A 20,507-nucleotide genomic window follows, 5' to 3' on the forward strand; every position below is an offset into this window, starting at 1 on the left:
TAAGCTTTAAAAAGAGATCAATAAGCATTTTTATACTAGTCACACTTTTGGCAGCTTGCCCATATCTGCAAATACATATTTGAGATGCTCAAAGCAGCAGGCAAACCATGCTACACACAGAAAAAGGAAGACAGTAAGAGCACAGCTCATAGAATTGTATCAGTGCTCCCTCCTAACTACAAGAGAAAGTTTTACAATTTCGCCTGGCCAAACCAATTCCTCATTACTGCTCACTGGAATACCATCCCTCGTATTCCCTTCTTGCCAACTAAGTATTTCCATTCCCCTTCCTCATTCTTTTATTCCATAAGTGTTTTGCAAATACACTGTCAGTTGGATTGGACTGCACTTAACCTGAAAAGGGTTCACCACTCACTCGGTTTAAAATGCAAAGCAGCACAGAAGCAGAGAGAGATCTGGTGTGCATCACTGCCCAATGGTCCATGGTCAAGAACATGGTACGGCTTGAGAAGCAGGGAGACCGATCAAAAACACACAGTGCAGAGACTCAGACACAGAATCTACAGACAAATAAACAGCCCTTGGAAAAAATCCCTGATTTTGAGTAAGTCGTTGGGTGAACCAGCCTTTGAGCTGAGCAGGAATCTGTGTCCCATTGCTCGATTTGAGTTCAGTGCAAGCAGGAGGTGTGGAAGAGACCTCCATCGCCTTTCCTCGACTTCAACTATCTACAAGAACCCAGTTTCTGACAAGTCTCACTCAGGTCCAAAGAGGTAGCAATATGTGCAAATGCTTTCCAGTTTAAAGTGTCGTATGTTGATGCTGACAAGTTCAAGACACAGAAGAGGTTGCTATGGAAACACACGCTGTATTGCCTGCAACATAAGGCAACATTTTACATTAAAAAGGGAAAAAAAACTTGGACCAACAGTTGCCAATTTGGGTTTTGGGTGGGGAAAAATTAGTTTGTCATTTGTTCTTGGAGAGAAATGTTTTAATTTAGAAACAATGACAGCTAAATGGGATGAAAGAATTTACATTCTATTTTGGATTGTTTCCCTCATCTTAGAACAAAAAGTAATTTTACACAGAAGACTTTCTTTTGCAATCCATATACAGCAAATCCATCTCTACATTCCCATGTGCTGGAGTCTCCATCTGATTTTCCTTTTATAATTAATGAAATCACTTTAATGGATGGTCATGTTCTCTGAAGAGTTAATCCTGTAATTCTTCTGTAACCTTTCTTATCTGTGTACCCACACTGGCCAACAGGACTAATATAGGAATAGCACTGATCAGAAATGCACAGAATTACATCCTTGACCAGTCAAGCAGCTCTCAGTTGCTTTATAAACCCCCTTTTATAGCCTGCTATTGTTGCAATGTGATGCCCGTCCTTCGGGGGTGTGGCTGTGCAGTGGCATCTTTCAATGCCAATCTCTTCTGCTTCATTCCCCTGCCCTCTGAAGAAGCACAAGAACAATTTTAAATCCCCAAAGCAACAGTTTCAGTCTGCAGGCTCCATGAAAAGCCTGATTTTAAGACACAATTCCCACAGACCCATTTCCTCAAAAGAAAAAAAAAATCCCAATTAATCGTTCTCACATCAAATATAGAACCAGAAGATTTTTTTTCTGGAAACTTTCTACTAAGTAACCACTGGATTTGAAAGGGAAGATTTTTTTTAAAAAGGAGGTAGGATTCTACTTCAGCCACTTAATTTTTGGAAGCACAGAAGAAAGTTTGAGTTGTTAAACTTGAGACTCTTTCCTTCATCCTTTCCTATTTCGAGTATTCTAGGAGATTTCATTTTACTGGGACATTTATTTGTTTGGAGATTTTGGCTATCACAGCAGTGTCAAACCTACAAACCCACAACATAACTAAGATATCTCCAATCTGCAGCTGATGTGACCTTAGTGATTTTTGCAAATAGGAGGCCAAGATACACTTACTAACACAGAAGATGGCATCATGGTACCATGGTGTCCTCTTCAACATTTTTTCTTGCTAACTTTAATAAAAATCTAAACCAAACTGCAGACAATATTTCTTCATAAGTACCTGAGCAGCAAAGGTGGGGAAAACCTCTCTTCTGCTGACAAAGCTTCAGAGAGAGGATGTTCAGTGGACACTGGCAAGCCTGAAGACAAACATCTGAAATGGCAATAACCCCGTGAACCGGCACGAGAGCATCACTCTTCATTGTAAATACATGAGCAGGCACAAAACACCAGAAAGATGTTTTTAGAAAATGTCTCATTTAGGGTTGTATTTTCAAAGATGCCTAAGGAAAACTGACATCCAAACACAGATGGGCAGCGGGTCTCCTCAGAACTTCAGCTTACATGGTTACAGTTGAGTTCCAACACATCTGACTTGTTTAAAATGCGCATTTTTTCCCAACCATCCCACTGTCAGAAGGAAACTCCTGGAAATGCTTTTAGCGAGTGCTGACCTCAGTGTCTCAGCAGTGCTGTAGGCTACTGAATTCAAGGGCTACAGCTGACACCCAGGCAAAATGGGTCAAAGCAAAAGGAATGAGGAACAGCGTCTCTGAGCTTTAAATGCCAGGTAATTTTTGCATCCATCCAGTAGTGCATATAGATTCATTTATGACTGAATTTTTAAGCTGCCTGCACATGATTGATTCTGTGGCTACTATTATTACCATTACTATTATTATTATTATTACTATTATTATTATTGTTTTTTTAAATGTAATCCACTTTTTATGTAGAACTTCCAGATGTGCAGTATATGAACTTTTCCCCTTACCCTCTGCTTATAGCATCAGTAGCACTGAAAGACTGTTCCTCTTCTCTTTGGAATCTAGAAACTGTGTTCCTTAAAAATCTTATAAGAATATTCAAGCACAGTAAGTGTAAATTATTAGCAGCTGACTTCAATATTGTTTAAAGCCTATCTTTTTTTCTGCCACACCTCACTACCCATTTTTTTCTTATTATTACCTTCATTGAATAAATGTGTCTCCTGCAGAAACTTGTAAACAGGCAGGACAAATGTAAGGACCTTTATAGTCAGTTCTCTTCAACGTCCACAGATGTTGTCTATTTCAAAACGACTGAGGCACAGAAATATGGAAAAGCTCATCTGTAAAGATGCGACTTTGGCTGCAGTTCACTTAACTTCACAGGGTTCATCACAATAGTATTTGGCTCTCCTCTCTTCTGTTTTCTTCACTGCTAATGGATACTTCACTATTTAATTAGTGCAGCATGATCCAAATCCCATCAAAGTCAATAAAATTCTTTTCATTTATGTTAATGGGCTTTGGACCAACTCTTGAATTAGTACCGGAATCAAATAAAACACCCTTAGGAAAAAGATATATATTCCAAGCTTACACTTTAAAGTCCAATCTTAAAACCTTCCTAAGGTTTTTACTCGCTTTAAAGTAAATCTCATTATTGAACATCTCATAAAACCAGCTGGACAGCCCTTTTCTGCCAGTCTGAGTAAAGTGTCAGAAGGAATCTAAATGTATGCACCACTTCTCTCTGAGAAACCTTCCCACAATTAGGACGGCAAAAGGTTGCCAGCTCCCGAAGCTGCTCCTGCGGCTCCTACGTTGTGCAAGTAAGGGGTGAGGGTTCACCCTGTGGGACGGCAGATTTGGCAATAAACTGTGCTTAAAATGTCCTGCCCCCAGACACTTGCTATTTCGCTGGCACCACCTTAGTTGTGCCAACAACGCTTATCTGTTGGGCTGCTCTGAAGAAAACCACCAATGTGATTAACCCATCCAGGCTGCTGGGGCAGACTACACCCAAACCTGACCAAGTGACGTTGAGACAGTCAATGCTTGGCTGAAGAAGGCTCTGTTAAGCGGAGCAGTCGCTATTATATGAACACAGCTGAACTTCCATAACCACTTCAATCAAATAAGCAGGACAGAGCACCAGCTATTTTTACTGTACAGGATGGAAAGGATGCTTTCTGCTCTTAGACCATACCCGAGTCACTGCAGAAATTAATGAACCACAAAGCAAGCAAAATTATACTATGTAAACAGGGATATTGAACCTTTTTCTGACACTTTTGACCCATTTTGGCAATGCCAACCAAGCCACACAAAGCCACTGCATCCTTTCTTACGCAGCAGCATGCTTTAATTGACCAGCACATGAAACATCAAAGCTTTTTGCAAAGTTTGACCACAGGAATCACATTCAGAAATCAAATCCCACCAGTGCTGACTCAGCAGCAGAGCCACAGAATACATCCTGAAATTCCCAAAAGCCCAAACAAAAGAGCCAAACCTATGCTGTTGGTTTGGACGGGTGTTTTTTTTTATTTCACACTACTCCAGCCTGGCAGAACAGCAGGCTGGGAGACAACTTGCCTTGAAAACGGCTTTGGCAGAATGTTAATAGAGAAGGAAGGAAATTCAAGACGAGGATGAGAGGTGCTTCAGTCCCTTCTGGGCTGGAGCTGTGAGCCCTTCCCATGGCATCAATCACAGCAGCTCTGGAGGGGACTGTCCTGCAGCATGCTGGCGCGTGGGTGATGTGTGCTCGTGGCTCCAGCTCTCTGCTCCCATCTGCCCAGTGCCTGTGGGCAGCTCTGACTCACCTTATGCCGTCACGTGTACTGGTTTGTGAGGTGCAAGTTCAATGCAGTCGGTATTCCAGCCCTGTCCTGCAGACCAGCACTGAGAATAAATGGGGACATCACTTTTTGCTTCATTCTCCCTTCTGGAGGTACTTGTTAAAGAAGAATTTTCACTGAGCAAGGATTTTGTTGAGAATAACCAAGAAAGACAGTGTTTTCTGCGCATTCATGCTGCATGGGCTACTTATAAGCTATTCTTATCACCTCAGCACTCCAGTGCCAGGGCTCAGCATCTTGCCCTGCACACACTGCTCGGATGTCTTTAACTGCTCTTTCCTTTGGCCTTTTTCTGACCCACCTATTCCTCTTCCCCAAATCACACATGGAGAGAGTCATCTCACAGCTCTGAACACTATGCTCCTCCACAGGAACCACAGTGCATTTTTCTCCAGTGAAGGAGGGTACTTCCAGCTCGTGAAAAGGAAAGTGGTGCTGCACACCAGCCCAGCAGCAGCCTGTGGGAAGTTGACTTTCAAACAATCTGTGTAGCTTTGGATTTCAAACCCATTAACTGTGGTGGAGCGCTTTAACCACCTCTTGGCAGCAATTTCAAAGATGGCCATTTGCTCCACATTTCTCAGAAAAGGAGCGATGTTCACAGGGTCCCTGGCTCTGTGGAGGCGAGGAGTAAGAACCTACAGGCTCAGCTGTCACCTAGACCCAGCTTCAGGTAGGACATCATCACAAGGAGAAAGCTGCCTCCACACAGACTAGAAAACACAAGTATTAGGGCTAACCTAGCCAGTGTACCATGCTGCCCTCTGACACTGCCTAGTGCAGTTTCAAGAAGTACCAAAAATTATAAACAGTATATTGGATTACCTGTGCAGTACTTTTCACAGAGTAAGTCTATTCCCAGAACCAACCGTACAGTTCTCTGTCACTGTCCTCCGACACTGTGGCCAAATGCAGCAGATAAAGTAGACCAAGAAGAAAAAAAATCTCTTTGTTAGCAACTAGGCCAGGTTCTTAGTGATATTCAAGCTATAATCAGTACCTGAAGGGTTTGGAGCAAAGGTAGCCACCTGCCCACTTTTGTCTTTCTGCTTTGCCCTCACTGTACAAGGTTGGGAAACATGGACAAGGCCAACTTGCATGGATGCTGAAGAAGCTTATGGAGATCAGCTACCAAATAGCAGCAGGACTCTTTGTATCAAACTTCAGATGCTCCTCCTATGGGCAATGCCAGTGGTGATGGAGACTCTTCTGATCAGATGACAGAACACCCCCAGCAATATTCACTAGGTGCTTCACCAAAAGATGCTGAAGTTTAACAGAACTTTCTTTGGTGCTTTTTTAAAAGGCTGGACAAAAGACTGGCAAGGCAGCATGGAGCCAAATGGACAGCTTCATGACAAGATATGTGTCTCTGTCACTGTGTTCTGCTCCCTCATGGCACTGCAGTATCACAGTAAAGCTGTAAGGTCACCTTGTACTAATTAGAAGTAGTCAAAAGTGCAACTACACTGAAGCATCTCAATGCAATTTGAAAACTTCTCTGAGTTTCCAGCTTGATAAAATGTTCCAGCACTTTCTAATCCATGTTCAGTTGTCCTCTTTGAGTGCTAACCACTACTCCATAAAGCAGCCTACAAAGATTAGGCTCACTTCCTCAGAGGAGACAGAGGTCAGTCTGTCTTCATCATTCTTTCAAAGGATACATCAAAGCAACTCATGATTTGTCACCAATAGCATATAGGTCACTAAGCAGCCTCCATATATGAGGTTCTGCCGATGACTCTGCCTCCTTTAGTTAAGAATGTGATGTCCTAACAACAAATCAAAATTTAAACTTAAGGATTTAGTAGACTCCTTGCAAATGTCGACATCATATTAAGTCAAAGCAATGGACTCGGTGGTGTGGAAGAGATACATAGAGGATTAAATTTGACCTGATAGTTCTCTTGACATCAGGGAAAAGTGGTTTTAATATAAACAAATATAAAGTGAAAAGTGAAACAAACAACTGTTTCCCGCAGTGGGATAGCTAGAACATACTGTAGGACTTGCAATCAGTGATTCAATATTCCAAAAATAGATCCTTGGATTAAAGACTGCATGGAATTCATTCTGGAAGTGCTCTATAAAAGCACTACCTAGGCACAAACATTTCTTAAATCCCCAAGTCAAAGCAAATGCCTCTTTCAATCACCCCAAAGGAACACAAAATTGCCAGAAGAAGCTAAACCCTTCAAGGACCCACGTATATCCATCCCGGATGAATTTCACATTCCTAACATTGTATTTATTCAATAGTTTTGCCAGTGGTATCAAGGTTTCTACAGGCTTGCATGACAACATGCGAATGTCAGTAAAATTATGTCAGCATGGCAATTCAGAGACAGGAAGCCATGAAGCCTTCAGTGAGCCCACACTTTGCGTGAGAACAAGCAGACCCGCAGCTGTGTCTTTAACCCATCTGTTCGATGAAGGACTCTGAGAACCTTCAAAGATGCCATGATCCCTAGGCTCCTCTTCCAATGCATTTTGCTATTTCCAAGTACGTAAACAAATCCTGAATACATTACTTAACAAAATTTCATGTTAATGGTGCATACGCATTCACAGATCTTGGCTGTGCTGCTGTCTCCCAAGAACGAGCGTATCTCTTTGCAAACCATGGTAGCCTGCAATTCAGGCTGTCGGAGGAGGGCATGTCACCAGAAGAGGGTGGAAACATCTCATTACGTAAGGCCAGGTCCCCCGCTAATGCAGGATGACAGAGCTCCCAGAAATCCACAGAGACACGATGATGCAGAATAGCAGAGGTTTGGCTCATTATCACTGAATAGACCCGACTTCCAATTTTCCCATCTAGTGACAGATTGTTGGCATCCTGACCACCAGAATCTCAGAGGGCAGTGGGGAGTTGAAAGGAGATTGCATTAGAGAAAGTAAACTCCAGTTTGGCTGAAAGCATATTTATGATCCAGGAGTTTCAATTAGCTGTTGTGGAAGTATCACAAAGTCTGCTGAACAGATGTGCAGTCAGTTTTTCTCATGATGCTTTCATGATTTGGTCTTTTTTGGCTGGGGGGGTGGATTTGACATTTTGGGGTTTTTTGCAAGTGATGCCAGTTTTATTGAGATCAGAGCAAATAATCTCAGGCAGAGAAAGCTCTTCCCACCACCACACCTCCAGCAGTGCAGCAGCAAAGAGGGGCAGCCTCAGAAAGCAGGAAAACCTTTCTCCTTTCTGGCCCCATCTTCATAGGAAAAAGGAGACAGAAGAGCTGTTGGAATGAGCCTGCAAATTCAAGGCAGCTGGAGCTGCCTCATCCTCCTGGCATGGACAAGATGAGGGTTTCCTCTGATTCCTCCCCCTTGCTTAATGCATCACCTCTCCTGTGGTGGGGATGTGGTGTGAGGCAGAAGGGGAGGAAGGTTCTGCAGAGCTATTTCAGGTTTAGAAGCGCGCAGTTCTGTCCTGTTCCATCCCGCACACGCGATATAAACAGCAATGGGAAAAGCTGCACTTGAGCCTCTTGTAGTCGCCTCCCTCACCACCACCTCCACACCAGGGGACAAAGAAAAAGGTGAAAGACAAGGTTACGATGTGGAATACTCCACGGCCTGCTTTTTGTCGCAAATTCTTTGCTAATCAACCTGCCCGTACAAAGCCAAAGGAAGCCAGTGAAACTAAACACACTTCAACAGCTTCGGAACAAACCCAAAGGTCAGCTACTTGCCATGGGACCTCCCAGGGCTTTATGCAAAATTATGCTGGACCATGACACAAAAATTGACATAGCTCTATTTTTTCTGTATGATTCTCTGTTTAGATAAATGCAAGATCATACTAGATTTTCACAGGTTCAGCATTTTTATTCTGTTTTGAAAGATGGATATGATCATTGTCTGCTTTAATTTGACTGCAGTGAACTAACAACTTTATTTTCATAGTAAATTCATTACCTTTTCCTACCAAGGAATTTAAATTAATTCAAAACATCTTGTAAATTATCTTATCTTTTTTTGCTTGTCCATTACTTATCCAGATGGAGCTTCATATACCTCTTTCAGAGTCGTAAATCATCCTTTGATTAATCACATTTTTACACTTACCACTTATGTCAGCCTTAACGTGCCGTAACTTTGCAAACAAATGTAATATTGACAGACACTTCTAGCATTTATTTGGGGATTAAGTATTTTGGTTTACTGATGAATGGTAGATCTGCCATTTTCACAATGAAAGCTAAAACGATTAAGAAACTCTAATTTCAAGCTTTATTATAAATCTGAAATCAATCAAAATTCATCCCTAAAACTTCCTCATCCCTAAGCTCTTTATTGGTATTGAACTGAGGTGGTGTAAAATTTGTGCTTCTGAGTTTTAGGGGTTCTTTTGTTCCCAGTAGGTGAAAGATTGTGACCTTCAGTAGGTTCACACTGTTCTATGGAGAGGTGTTTTGAAGAGTTTCAAAGGCATCTTTTTATCCAGCTATTACTTACTTTGTTTAAGCCTATGAAAATTTTTAGACATTGTCAGCCTTCCAAGCTTCAAAGCCTGCCAGCCGCCAACAGAACTCCTGTCACAGGAGAGAGCGCTGGCACGTGAAAGACTCTTGGTCCAGCTCAGCTGTCTTCATCAACAGGTAGTGATTTATTTCTCAAAGACTGTTTTTTAAATACATTCTGGTTTGCAGAATGCTTTCCAAACAACATCTCTCACATTCCTTTCACAGCTCCTCTTCTTGGGGAAAGAAATCAGCCCAGCAATTTTAACACTCTAAAGAATCAAGAAGTATATTATTCTGCATATGAGTTGGATGAACACGATTTACCCAAAAGCCATCATTTAAAACAAATAAAACCACTATTAAAACAGTAACCACAGCCTGTGCTGCCACCTACCCTTAGTTAATCTCTGCATTTTCTGCAGGCTCTTTTCCCACTTCCCAACTATAGGCTCTGTCCTGCCAACAGGTCTCCCATTCAACTGAGGTAATGGCCACAGACACTGGCCCTTGTACCACCCTTGGGAGCCACACACCTGACCATGGGAGAACATGCAAGGTGCATCTGCTGAGAGCAAGTATTGGATGTTAGTTCTGTCTTTTGTGCATGGCGGGGGAACATCAGCAAAATCAGCAAGTCTTCAGAGTAAAATCTGTGCTTTCCCCTCTTCACTTTTAAATTCTATCATTTTGCTGTATTTGTAATACAATTTAAATTGTTTATTACTATGTTTAGCTCTTGAAATATTTTGACTTAGCCTTTTCTTCCCCATTGGACTTGTCGTATCATTTTCACTTTCTCCATGCTATACTGTACAATATTCATTATGTCAAAAAGCACATGTTCAGGAGCACAACTTAAATTCCTCCTACAGGCCAAACTGTGCAAAGGTAGCACTGAATCTGCAGTCCCTGTCCTTCTGGGTGCACGGCAGAAAGGTGCCTTTGGATGGGTTTGCCTATGGGGGGACCAATGCACACCCAGAGCTCCACTGGCCATGCTGGAAGCAGCCCACAGGGCACAAAGGGAGGGACTACCCAGCAACAGAAGGAAGCAGGTCAGGAGCAGGCTGAGATCTCTACGCTCAGGCTCTTGTAGGAATGTGCTGTATCGGTTACAAAATTCAATCACTCCTGCCACTTCATGCACTGCTTCTTGTAAGTACTGCAAGTGATGGGGTAAAAGAAAAGAAGGCAGGAAGAGCTGCTGGCCAGCCTGCTAGTTAGCCCTGCACGTTCTTCTCCTCCACACATCAGCTTCATTGTTCTTACAGTGGTAGGAAATCAGAAAACACATTAATAAAGGCTGAAAGACTCCAGGCCTACATCAAGATGTGGCACTGTGCCGTCCTAAAACCTCAGAAAGATATTTTGCTTTTATGTCTTTTAAAGACCAGTTTAAATGTTGAACATATGCCAGGTATTTTCTTCTAGTTTACTTGCTTCAAAAACCTTGTAGCAATAGTTCACCTTCATTACAGGGCAATAACAGCAGCGACCTATAGTCAACACACCTAGTGAAAAGACATACATTCATTACATTAGCTTTATCTAGTTACAGGTAGAAGGAGTTCTTCTTGTCCACAAAGATATCAATGATGTTCACCAACTCTTTCTCACTACAGGATTAGTAGGTTTCATTCTTAATTTCAGTAGAAAACATACTATGTTCCCTGAGGTTCACCAGGATAAAGGTTAAATGCTGGGGAAAAGTGGTCTGACTATATAATAAAATTTGAACACAGAGGTGGCAACTACAGGAAAAGTTAAAGGGAATGACAAGAGGAAGGAAGTTAAGGTGGCTTTATTGATGTTCACCACATCAAAAGAATAGTGATAATATTGTACTTCACAGGTGTAAGAAAGTGCCACTGACCCTGGGCAATTTCAACCTCTGAATTCTCCATGGAGAGACGCACAATTGAAAAATTAATTGTATTTATTTATTTTTAAGATATAGGTCACAAGTGCAGCAATAAAGAGGCAAGACATTAAATTTGATATAAACCAATATAAAGGGAATAAGAAAGAATATAAACCTGAAGGAAATGCTGATAAACTATAACACATCTAGGATACCAAGACTGAAGAGTAACAGCAAGTTGTGCAAATGGGACTTCAATTTAAGCAAAGCAAAGTTTTAGAAACCAAACTGATTAGTAGATACAGTCCTAGAAGGGACATGAAGGAAAAAAAAAAGGCAAGTATATAAATTAGTGGTCAGGGCTGATTCTCCCTGTGGCACCAGGAAGGCTAAAATGATACTGAAGTTTACCACGTTCAGTGACTGAGTCTCCCCTACCTGAGGGGCAGCCAGCCCAGCTAACACACACCAGTGGCAAACTCTCTCAGAAGTGCACACGAGACAGGAGAGATCCCACTCTCTTGCTTTGATTTTACCACTCGGCAACTTGCCTTTCCCTTCCACTTCTTCCCCCACCCTCCCTTCCACCATCAGCATGGCTCTTTTCCCCACGGCAGCAAACTCCACTCCTTCTTCTGATCCCATGACACTCCCCTCCAATGGAGGTGGAATTGTATTGCAAAGTCTAACAGAAATCAAGCAGAGTTACAAAGTAGAAAGCCATCATCCACAGAGAAGACCATTTGTTTGTCCAAAGCTGCAGTTCCAACTTCTGATGCTCAAAGGCACAAGTTAAGCTCCCTCAAATAGATCCATTTCAAAATCATGAGAATAGGGATGTGCTTGAGTCTATCTGACACTGACGGAGCAATCTCACTTTTCTCCTCAAGCCCAGGTCAGGGTGTCTCCCCATTCATCCCTTTGCCTATACAAATGTCCATCTCACCCCACAGAGAACCAGTTCAAGCAGCTAAACTGGCAGGCAACAATTCATCAGTTTGGCCACTCACCCACTGGGTTAACACAGGGTGAAGTAAGGTGAGCAGGGTGCCAGAGCAGGGGAGGAAGCAGAGCATAGCAGAGGGAGCAGCCGGAGGAACAGGTTGCTCTCAGCAGCAATGAGGTGCCAAGAGAGACTCATCTGTACTGGAAAAATGGCACCTTCAGAACAACACGCTCAGGTCGATTTTCACTGGCCTGGTGATTTTTGAGACTTCAAGAAACAAAACTTACGATTCTGTGTCTTTTCCTTGAGGGAAACTCTTAATTTAAAACACTTTGAACAGAAAATAGTTACTTAGAAGAAAAACAAAAATAATTAATACTGAGATTCACACTTACGACTCCAGGAACTCCAGACTTGAGGACAGTACCAGACACTTTGAGACCTGGGAACAACTCAGAAGATCTATAGCGGAGACTGTGATTTAGATATGAGGAAGCAACGTGCTCTTCAGCACTTGAAGAGGACACTCTTCTTTTCAATGTTACAGTTTAATGAAACGGTGCTGAAAATAGCATGTGAAATGTGGGCCTTTCATTTTGCAGACTATTAAAACTGGGAACCTGCTGTGTCAAGACTCTGCAAACAAAGATGAATTTAAAACATACACAGATAAATGTGCTGAAGAAACCAGATGTGATGTGTTAAGGAACTTACTGAAACTTTGGAAGAAGGAAAGCAATAAAGGGAGAAGGTGATCTGAAAAAGAGGGTGTGCACATCTGAGCTATTCAGGGGAGCAAATGCAAGGTTGTGCAACTCGCTACAAGAGACTGAAGATCTGCTCCCTGATTCTCTGTTTTAATCAGACCCAGTATCAGAAATGTCCCCATGTGCAATTAAGTAACGGCATGACCTGCTTAAAAAGCAACAGTCACTATTAATAAAAAGTGCTCAGAAGTAGGTTGAATAAAATACTGATGTGATCTGTAAAGGTCCCGCTCCATGCAACAGCTGGAATTCTGTTGATAAAAAAAGTACCTTCCAACCTTCTGTAGGAAAAAGTAAACGTGCAATTAACTCAAAATGAGGAAGTATCTTGCCATTTATAGGAGTCTGTTACATTCCCAGAGAATACAGGAACACCTTAAGCACCATGAGGTAGCAGTCAGCTGGTAGCTAAGTAAGCTAACAGCATTTTTCGAGGGACACACCTTTGGAGCTGAAGAGGGACAGACCTCTCAAAATAGATGTTCTGCTTACCCCAGAAAGTAATTATGACCTTATCAAAATTAGTTACTATATTTGGATCTTTCAAGTTGGAAAGGAGAAGGAGCCATTAGGCACATTTTCTTGGATGTGCATGGTTTAATATTCTGGCTAGAAAACTAGTTCTTGTGTGGTCGAAGAGAATAGTACAGCTGAGATACTACCACAGTGAGGACAATGCAACACAAGGTCAAATAAGACATAAGGAAGTATCTCTTTTTTACCCAAAGGCCTACAGCATACCACAAAGATACCAGGTTTGACTGCCTAAGGACAGAATACCATACAGATGGTGTCCACCTGTATGGTGTAGGAAATGACTTACTCTCCTCTCAGATCAAAATGTAGGTGAGATGATCTATGCACAGAAGATGCAAAGAAAACAAAATAGTACTCACTGATGACAGAGTCTCTTTTAAGGACAGCAAAATGAGGATAATTTACTCCAGTTAGAGGCTGAATCACAGTGTTTACACTCTCTGTGTTTCAGACTATAACTTCTAAAAGGGAAAGCCTCTGCAATTTCCACTGCAGAAGGGGCCATCCAGCAAGGGCAGTGCTGGCCAGGGACACGACCAGTAGAAACGCAGAGAATGGGTTATGAAGCGAAGTCTCTGTCCTGCGAAAACATGTGGATATACTTGAGTGTTACTCACCAAAATAACTCCATTGCTTTCTGCCAGGCGATGCTGGTCTTTTATATCATGTGTGTGGATGTGGACGCACAGTCAGGCTCTAATTGTGCTAAAATTTACATATGTGCTTGGCACAAACAGGGAGAGACCCCAGCTGAATTCAGAAGATGGTGTGGGTTCATGGAGATCCCACTGTGCCTATCTGCAGAGGAAGGGCTGCTATTTCCTTAAAGAGAATGGCTTTTAAATTTTATTCTATACTGTCACAGGAATTATTTGCATTTTTCCTGCCACTGTATTACAGTACTATTTGTCCAAAAAGAAAAAAAGTCCACAGTGGATTTCACCATCACACAAAAAACAGATGGCAACTTTGGTTTGATTTCATTTTAATTTAAAGAGAAAATGCTCCCAAAGAAAGAGATTACATATGCAAAATTTTAATCCGCCAAAAGTGGATGCAACCCAATCATAATGTAAATGCTAAGAACTTAGAATACAAAAAAGAATTACTGGAATTATTTATTTGTACCAGGCATCTGTTTTAACTGTCAGGCACTCAACCTGACCAGACCTTAAAGACAGTATTATGCTACCTTGAGTTCTGCGTTTTCACTACATCACAAACCAGCGTAATCCAGAAAACAGACAAAAGAGAAACAAAATTAAATTGTAAATCCATCTGAAATCAGGAAATAGATGTCTAAAAGGAAAAATATCACAGTTATATCAGCATGTTTGTCTTCTCATGGTGTATTCATTGTGAGCAGTTCCTTCACCCTCACATCCAGGTAAATTACATGATCCATGTAAGGTGACCCAGATCGACACCAGCTCTGTGGCTAGTTTCCAGAAAACATCTCTACTAGGAAGGTGTTTAATAACATAACCTTAAAACTCACTGACTTCAAAGACCTTAAGCTCATGCTCAAAGTGAAGCAGGGTTATACTAAACAAGGGTAGACTTCACAAGGTGTTTAAATGTCTTCAAGAATGCAGGGAACATGGTAGGAGGGTGGGGAGGGCTATTCCCCCAGGAAGGAGAAGGGTGGGCAATTCATATGGGCAGTGTGAATTGCTCTCCGGAAACACCATTGACTGAATCTGGAACCTGGGTTCCTACACTTACAATTTACATGATGTGCCTAAAATTAGATTATATGAATACTTCCCTGTAAAATAAAGACTGAAGAAAATAAAAATATTCCATTATCTTAAGACAGTTAGGAAAATACTAACAATACAAATAAAAAAGTCCCGGGATAATTGACAGTCGTGCACTTACACTAACAGTACCCACAGCACTGCTCAGTTCCTGAAGATTCGGGACTGGCTACTGAAGTGAATGTATCACCACAAACCCACCCAGGCCAGCCCAGTGCTACAGTTGCTGTTAGTATTGGGCATGAGTCTAAAAAGCAGTGCTGGCTTCCCAAGCATTTCTAGAAGAAATAGCATCTGGGCAAGCAGCCAGCCACCAGGCTTCTCTCAAACAGTTTGCAAGGGTTATTACAGCATACAGTAAAGACTGAAATGTTGCAGAGCAAACCTTGCCTATTTCATCACATAGGAAGAAACACTTATATCCATTATACAGTGAGATGACTATGGTTTGGTACCCCAAGACATGTGATGCTTACAGTTCCATAGGAAAACACATAACCATGAATGTCCTGAATACCTTTCTACATGTCCACTTTTAATAACTTCCCATTTGAATGACAAGATGCTGAAATTTTTGGACAGCTGATATTTTATTTTTCTTAAAAAGAAAGAGGATTATACTAAGGAAGCAGAGCTAAGACATCATGTTGTGTTATTGAAACTAATGTTCCTCTGTTTGCTTCAGTGAGTGCTAGATCATACTGATTATTCAACATGAAGCTGCAATCCTCAGTCTTTTAGGATCCTGTCAGTAAGTTTGACTCTGCACTGCAGCCTAATTTAATCATGTGCTCATTATCCATACCAGATGTGGTGTTGATATTGTGTTTCTCCTGTATCTGCTTGTGTTTAAGCACACATTCTAGCCCACACACTGGAAATGTAATGAGGAGACTGAAAGAGAGCTTGTCTCTGAAGTTCCACAACCAACACTGCCATCCTGTCAACATGAAGAAGACATTTTTTGCATATCTGTCTCAAGCACTACAGAAGTATTTCTCAAAATAAGAAATCCAGATGGATAACGAGTTCTTCTACAATGGCAGGTTCATCTGCTGGGGTGAAGAAAGGAGGTTCCCATAGTTCAGGAAACAACCTGGAAGGACCACCACAATCCTAACTCTCTATTGTTTTATGGCATTTTTACAACCTCAAACCACTTCTCCTTCACAGTTGACCCTTGGAGAGGACAGCCAGCTCCCTCATCCTGCAGCTGTGTCCACAGTAAGGATCTGGCCAAGGACCAAGAACGTACTCAAAGTGCAGCATCTTCCACAGCAATGGAAAATTAGTTTAAACGCTATCATGCCAACCAAGATGATACCAGGTTGTCCAGAGCGGTTTCATCTTAAGTGCGAAAGCTTTCACAAAACTTTTTTTATACATGGTAAAAATCACATCTGTAATTCAGAGAGCTGTTAAAAAAGCTATTGATTAGCTTTAACTTTCCAGTGATTTCAGCTCTGAAAACACACCCAGACTGCGTGCTTCAGGACTTCTCTTCACCTGTCTCTGATTTGATTTGTAGGTCAATAAAACAAATTTTGTCATTGACTTCCGCTACAGAAAACTGGGAGGACCCAAACTAACTGTGTATCTCCTCAGTTTGGGCAGCAGATAATTCTGTACAGAGCCCAAGGCAAGCAGCAGCTGTCAACAGGATCTTTCTCCACCTTTCAGCACGGATGAACAAGGAAGAAGAGCTTTGCCTCCACCCCGGTTCTGCAATGCCCAGACCAAGTAAATCTTGCCTTGAACAAAATGATCAGTGCTAGGTATGAGGAGAGCAAAGAACTTCTGCTTCTCCCTGTACCTTTTCATTTCTTACAATTATTGCATATTAAAAACCTTTGTCATTTAAAGTACGGTTCAAAAATCTGTTCGCAGATCGACTATTTTCATGTAAATGCCTTCCAACAACTTTTCATTTTGGCAATACCAGCGCCACCAGACAGACTCTTCTGAGACAATAATTGGAAAATAAGACACAGTTGGCAGTAAATGGCAAACCAAAGGGGATGTTCTGAGGAAATAACATCAGAAGTTGGCAAGGTGGCAGATGTATTCACTGACTTGAACCGGATTCAGTCGACTAAAGTTTGCAACGTAAAGATCAAACTATGAAACTTCAATTCAAACATTATTTCAGCCCTAACGTCTGGATGCAGAAGCTGGAAGCATAGACAGATGTCAAACCACCTTTAAAAGCAAGCATTTCAACACAATACTAAGAATTAAATGAAGCAAGTTTATAACAAACAACTCTAACACTTGCCAGGTGACAAGTCAGTTTTCATAGAGCTCCATCATCCCTGTCTCCACAGTAACCTAGAAAAGGAGGTGGAAATGCTTGGGATATGTTAGCAACGTTGGCCATGGCTTGTGTGTCATTACGCAACTGATAGAAAATCCATGGTACTACTGAATTTCTCCACTGAAATGAAGTAGATATGAGGAAAAAAATGGACATACAAAACCAGTTGAAAATAACCTTGTCCATTTCTTCATTCACATCTGAAACACCAATAAAGCTGAGAATAACATACAGCTCAGTGGTGTCTACGAATGTCTTACTAGCAATACATAACTCTAGAAACTCCTCAGTACTCCACAAACACAAGAAATAAAAAGGTAAAGAGAGAGACAGTTAAGTGCAGTATTAACTTCAGTGGGTTAGTCGCTCATTATTGCTGTCCATGGACCAGTGGCTTTTGAGGAACCACCAATACCATTTCTTGCAGTTTATGTAATTCTGTTGATACGTGTTTTAAACTATCAAGAAAGAAAGGGGGAAAGAGAGAAAGAGAGAGAAAGAATGAAAGAAAAGGAAAGAAAAGAAAAGAAAAGAAAAGAAAAGAAAAGAAAAGAAAAGAAAAGAAAAGAAAAGAAAAGAAAAGAAAAGAAAAGAAAAGAAAAGAAAAGAAAAGAAAAGAAAAAAGATAGATGGAATGGGTAGAGATGGAACATCGTACCCAAGGGACTGGAGTTCAATTTGTTGTTCCACAACGGATTTACTGCACACTCTCAGGGAAATCATTATGGCCAGATGCTTACAGGCATTGAGGTAATGCTTCCTGCAGGAGGGCTTCAGTGGCCCAGGCAATAACAAATAGGGTTTGTGCCCTGCAACATTTACAATGTACATGCAGGTTGGAGGAAACAGTAAGCAATTTTCAAATGTATTAGCAGAATCACAGGAGTTGTAGTGCTGTGCAAGAACCAGCATGACATCCAGAATATGGCAGCTCCTGTGCTAGACCAATTGTCCTGCTTCTTTGAACAAAAACATGGGTGCTGGAAAGAGGCAGGTACTAGAATTCCTTTGGTAGCTTTCTGGATTCCAGCCATTTATGAGTGCCATTGAATTGAGGCCTGGCATCATTCCTTTGTGTTTGAGAAGTTAAATGCGAAAGAATGGCATTTTATAAACACTGTCATTTATGCATGCAACAAGAGGCCTTGAACCTTCAGAGTCTTATCCATACTTTGGGTTGAACTCTTGTTCTATGTTACAACTGTCTTCTCCCCTTATAAGGAGTCCGCACCCTGGCTAACACCAGGAGGAAGACAGAACAAGGTCCCTCACTGCCCTTCTGGTTGATACCTGTGCTGATGAGAAGAGCCCAAGGCAAGCAGCAGCTGTCAACAGGATCTTCCTCCACCTCTCAGCACAGATGAACAAGAAGAGCTTTGCCTCCACCCCAGTTCTGCAATGCCCAGACCAAGTAAATCTTGCCTTGAAAAAAATGATCAGTGCTAGGTATGAGGAGAGCAAAGAACTTCTGCTTCTCCTTGCAAAATCAGGCCTGCAAGTCCATACTCTGCTTCTGAATTGCTCTTCTTGCTCAGTCCTGGTGCTCCTCTTGCCCCCAGCCAGCTGTCCACATCAAACAACTGCAACACTAAAACCTGCTGCTCAAAACAGGAATGCACACGGCTAGCAGAAACCACAGGAAAGGAAAGAGTAAGGGGGAAAGTATTTGATTCCCTTCCCTTCTCAGATAGCCAACATCATATCTCCATACATGTTATCTTCTTGGCACAGCAAATGAACAACTTTCTATGACTAAATAAACAGAAATACAACTAACTCAAACTGGCTTTTTATGCAGAGAACAGAGTGCATGAAAATTAAGTAGTCTCAAAATTATGAACTCTAAGGGGCTATAGCAAGAAAATATTGGCTGGATAAACTGTTCATTATCAAAATACAGCCCTTTTCTCACTGAACAAACTGTTGTGCAGTAGTTACTGTTCAAGTGATAGTACGACAGTTTAGGATGTCAGAGACAAACAGTTATAATTTGACTGCTGAACATGCACTCCAGGACAGAAAGCTGCAAGAAGTTTTAAAACACACAGCCTTGCAAAACATATCACAGGGAGCTGTTTTGCTTGTAAAACAGAAACTCTTTTGCGACTTTCCATCAATCACTTAATCAGGCAATGAAACTCCCTGAGAGAAAGATCTGTGCAAACAGATCCTAAATAAATTAACATCTTCCAGGGCAAAAACATATTTTACCTATCATATTTGATTCCAGGGCAGTCCAGTCCCATATTTGGGATTAACTCTTCTAAAATTTCCCTTTGCAGACTGGAAGTGAGAAGTGGAAGAGGAAGCCTAGAACATGCCACTGCATCCTCTGTTTCAAAGCACCAGTGACTTTACCACTAAACACCACAAATCCTGGCTTCAGCCGCTCTGTTCCAGAGTAGCTACCACAGACCATGTGCTCAAACTTCTACTGCCGCTGTCTGTAAAGCGGCGCCTGGTGCAGCGCAGCTATTCCCACACAAGGGAACATTAGTTAATTTGCATTCACAGTTACCATATGAGGTGTGAGTTTCTGACAGTCCACACATTTTATATTTAAAGTCTGTAAGAAATTAATGTAATTAGCTTTGATACAATAACAAAAGTAACTTACCAGCCCATCACAATTGCTGATAGCGACTGAAGCGTTTGGCAAATCAGTGATATCCCCAACATAGAGGCAATTCCCATAGAGAGGTTCAATGTGAGTCTCATCAGAGTCCCCTTGCCATTCGACTGTTGCTCCAGGGGCCACGAGCCTGGAGTTTGGCCGCAACCTGAAGTGAAACTCTCTTCCAAAAACAGTGACATTGTAAAATATTTGCTCATTTGCTGCTTCATGTTGCAACTCTTCTGCAGCTCTCCTGAAGCGTGCTTTTGGCGGTCCAGACACCAAGTGGGATAGGAACCTGCCCTCTGAATCGGTGCTGGTGGGGACGACAAGGCTGTACTCCTCTATATTCCTCAGAATTGGATCTTTACAGGGAGAAAGCAAGAGAGGAGAGAGATACTAGAACTAAACATAACCTGATGCCGCGGCATTTTTATTCCATTATTCATTAGCACAGCAGACACTTACATAAGGCAGATGGACACTGCACTCTGTGCAGACACTTAAGTCACTGGCATGAAGTGTGCAGAGTTCATTCAAACTTGACTTTTGTTCCCCAAAACACCAGATGCAGCGTGAGCCTCCTCACCCAGCCGGGACCCCGCACTCCTGCCCTTGCAGCGGGGTTCCGCCACCCTTTGCCCAC

The 20,507-nt window shown here is 41.8% G+C and overlaps 1 protein-coding gene across 1 annotated transcript in view; it reads right to left on the reverse strand.

Annotated features, from left to right (window-relative positions):
* ADAMTS2 (ADAM metallopeptidase with thrombospondin type 1 motif, 2) overlaps window positions 1–20,226 on the reverse strand; it is a gene marked incomplete at its 5' end in the record, with an annotated part of 182,526 nt that extends 162,300 nt beyond the window's left edge. The window contains one exon of the mRNA XM_010188650.1: window positions 19,865–20,226. Within this exon, the coding sequence (XP_010186952.1) occupies window positions 19,865–20,226 (362 nt within the window). The remainder of the gene's footprint in view (window positions 1–19,864) is intronic.
* Window positions 20,227–20,507: the final 281 nt, after the last annotated feature.

This window comes from Mesitornis unicolor, unplaced genomic scaffold (assembly GCF_000695765.1).
Source record: "Mesitornis unicolor isolate BGI_N332 unplaced genomic scaffold, ASM69576v1 scaffold4457, whole genome shotgun sequence".
NCBI lineage: Eukaryota > Metazoa > Chordata > Aves > Mesitornithiformes > Mesitornithidae > Mesitornis > Mesitornis unicolor.